The sequence below is a fragment of the Lucilia cuprina genome, chromosome X (genome assembly GCF_022045245.1).
Source record: "Lucilia cuprina isolate Lc7/37 chromosome X, ASM2204524v1, whole genome shotgun sequence".
In the NCBI taxonomy this organism is placed as follows: domain Eukaryota; kingdom Metazoa; phylum Arthropoda; class Insecta; order Diptera; family Calliphoridae; genus Lucilia; species Lucilia cuprina.
This window is the reverse complement of record NC_060949.1, coordinates 9,406,567-9,408,565: the sequence shown is the minus strand read 5'-3', so window position 1 is coordinate 9,408,565 and position 1,999 is coordinate 9,406,567. Positions and strand designations below refer to the sequence as shown.

Below are 1,999 nucleotides of genomic sequence, written 5' to 3'. Positions count from 1 at the left end.
CTATGGAAACTATATCAGAGAAATCATCTTCACATTTATCAAATTCGGATAAAATGATCAAGAGCAGCAGTAAATTATTCAAAAAACTTAAGGTTGAAATATTTAATTTAAAATTCTTTAACTTAAAAATGTTAGTTTTTTCTAGCCCTTAAAATGTCAAAAACGTCGTTTAGTTTTTACTCCCCGAAATTTGGAAACAAACTCAACACAACTGCTGGCAGCAGATAGTGATGTTAACAAAAATCTTCTAAATCAAAAACAGTCTATGTTTGTTTCAAAATCATGGGCAAATACTAGTATAGAAACTCAAACGGAAAATTTTCCTTGTTTAGGGCATTGTTCGTATATGCCCAGACATTTTAGTACACCAAGTGGTTCCATCAATTATATACCCATAGAGGGCGCTAGAAAGATTTTAAATGAATCACAGCGAAAATTTTACTCCACGATGGCCAAAGCACAACCACCATTCAAACCTTTGGAGATTTATACAAAATATAATCTAAATTTACGGAAGTATTCTGGTTGGTGTAAAAGATATTTGAATGTTTTCAGAGTAAATATATATTTTTAAAATTTTTTAGAATTGCGCAACATTGCATCGGCTGTTACCTTTATAACAGTGGTATCTTGGTTGTTTTCTAAAATTTTTGATATTGAATGCTTTTGGGATTATTTAAATAGTTTGTGGCAATATCTTTGCAATTGGTTTTTCACGAAAGAGAAACCAAAAACAAAGTTAGAAATATTGGTATCATTTTTACAGGACTTGTGGTCCTAAAAATTTAAATTTTATTTTTTATTTGTTTCCAATATAATATGTAACATAAAGGATTTAAATAAAATTGTAATTATTTGTAGTAAAATAAATATAAAAATATAATATAAATTTTTTAAAGCATTAAAATTGCCATTTGTTTTGGTGTATAAATTATTGCATAATGTATTTTTAGAAAATGGCAAATTGGATAGGTCGGTAGAATTATTTTCACAGCTTTCAAAAGGCGGTAATTTGAGGTTCCGATATGGTTGCAAAAAACATTGATAGTTTTCATGCTATGACAATCATTTATGCATCATTTTAAAGCATTATGATTGTACCTTAATTCGGTATATCGTTTGTAGTATAATGTGTTCGCCTAAAAAATGGTCAATTTGATAGATCGGTAGAATTATTGTTCTTTGTTTAATAAACGTAATCTGAGGTTCCGATATGGTTGAAATTAATTTTGGCAGTTTTCGTGCTAGAGCAGTCGTTAATGTATCATTGTAAATCATTACAGTTGCACTTTATTTTGGTGTATAATTTATGGCATAATAAATTTTTACAAAAATTGGATAGATCGGTATATTTATTGGTACAGGTTTAAAAATGCGGTAATTTAAGGCTCCGATATGGTTGCATATAACTTTGACAGTATTCATGCCATGACAATCATTTATGCATCATTTTAAAGCATTATGATTCTACCTTAATTTGGTATATCATTTGTGGCATAATGTGTTCGCCTAAAAAATGGTCAATTTGATAGATCGGTAGAATTATTGGTCTGTGTTTAATAAACGCTGTAATCTAAGGTTCCGATATGGTTGAAATTAATTTTGGCTGTTTTCGTGCTAGTGCTAGTTTATGTATCATTTTAAATTAATTTGAGGTTCCGATATGGTTGCAAATAACTTTGACAGTTTTCGAGCTAGGACAGTCATTTATGCACCATTTTAAAGCATTAAAATTGCGATATGTTTTGGCGTAACATTTATTGCATAATGTATTTAAAAAAATGTCCAATTGGATAGATCGGTACAATTATTTTCCCAGGTTTAAAAAGGCGGTAATTTTAGGTTCCGGTATGGTTGCAAATAACTTTGACAGTTTTCATGCTATGACAACCATTTATGCATCATTTTAAAGCATTATGATTCTACCTTAATTTGGTATATCATTTGTGGCATAATGTGTTCGCCTAAAAAATGGTCAATTTGATAGATCGGTAGAATT

At 29.5% G+C, this 1,999-nt stretch overlaps 1 protein-coding gene across 1 annotated transcript; it reads left to right on the top strand.

The window, feature by feature from the left end:
* The first annotated feature begins 6 nt into the window (after positions 1-6).
* Positions 7-803, top strand: LOC124421412. Its single transcript, XM_046956548.1, has 3 exons — positions 7-92; positions 146-524; positions 585-803. The coding sequence occupies exons 1-3, from the start codon at positions 54-56 to the stop codon at positions 779-781; spliced, it is 615 nt and encodes a 204-aa protein (XP_046812504.1). The 5' UTR covers positions 7-53; the 3' UTR covers positions 782-803.
* Positions 804-1,999: the final 1,196 nt, after the last annotated feature.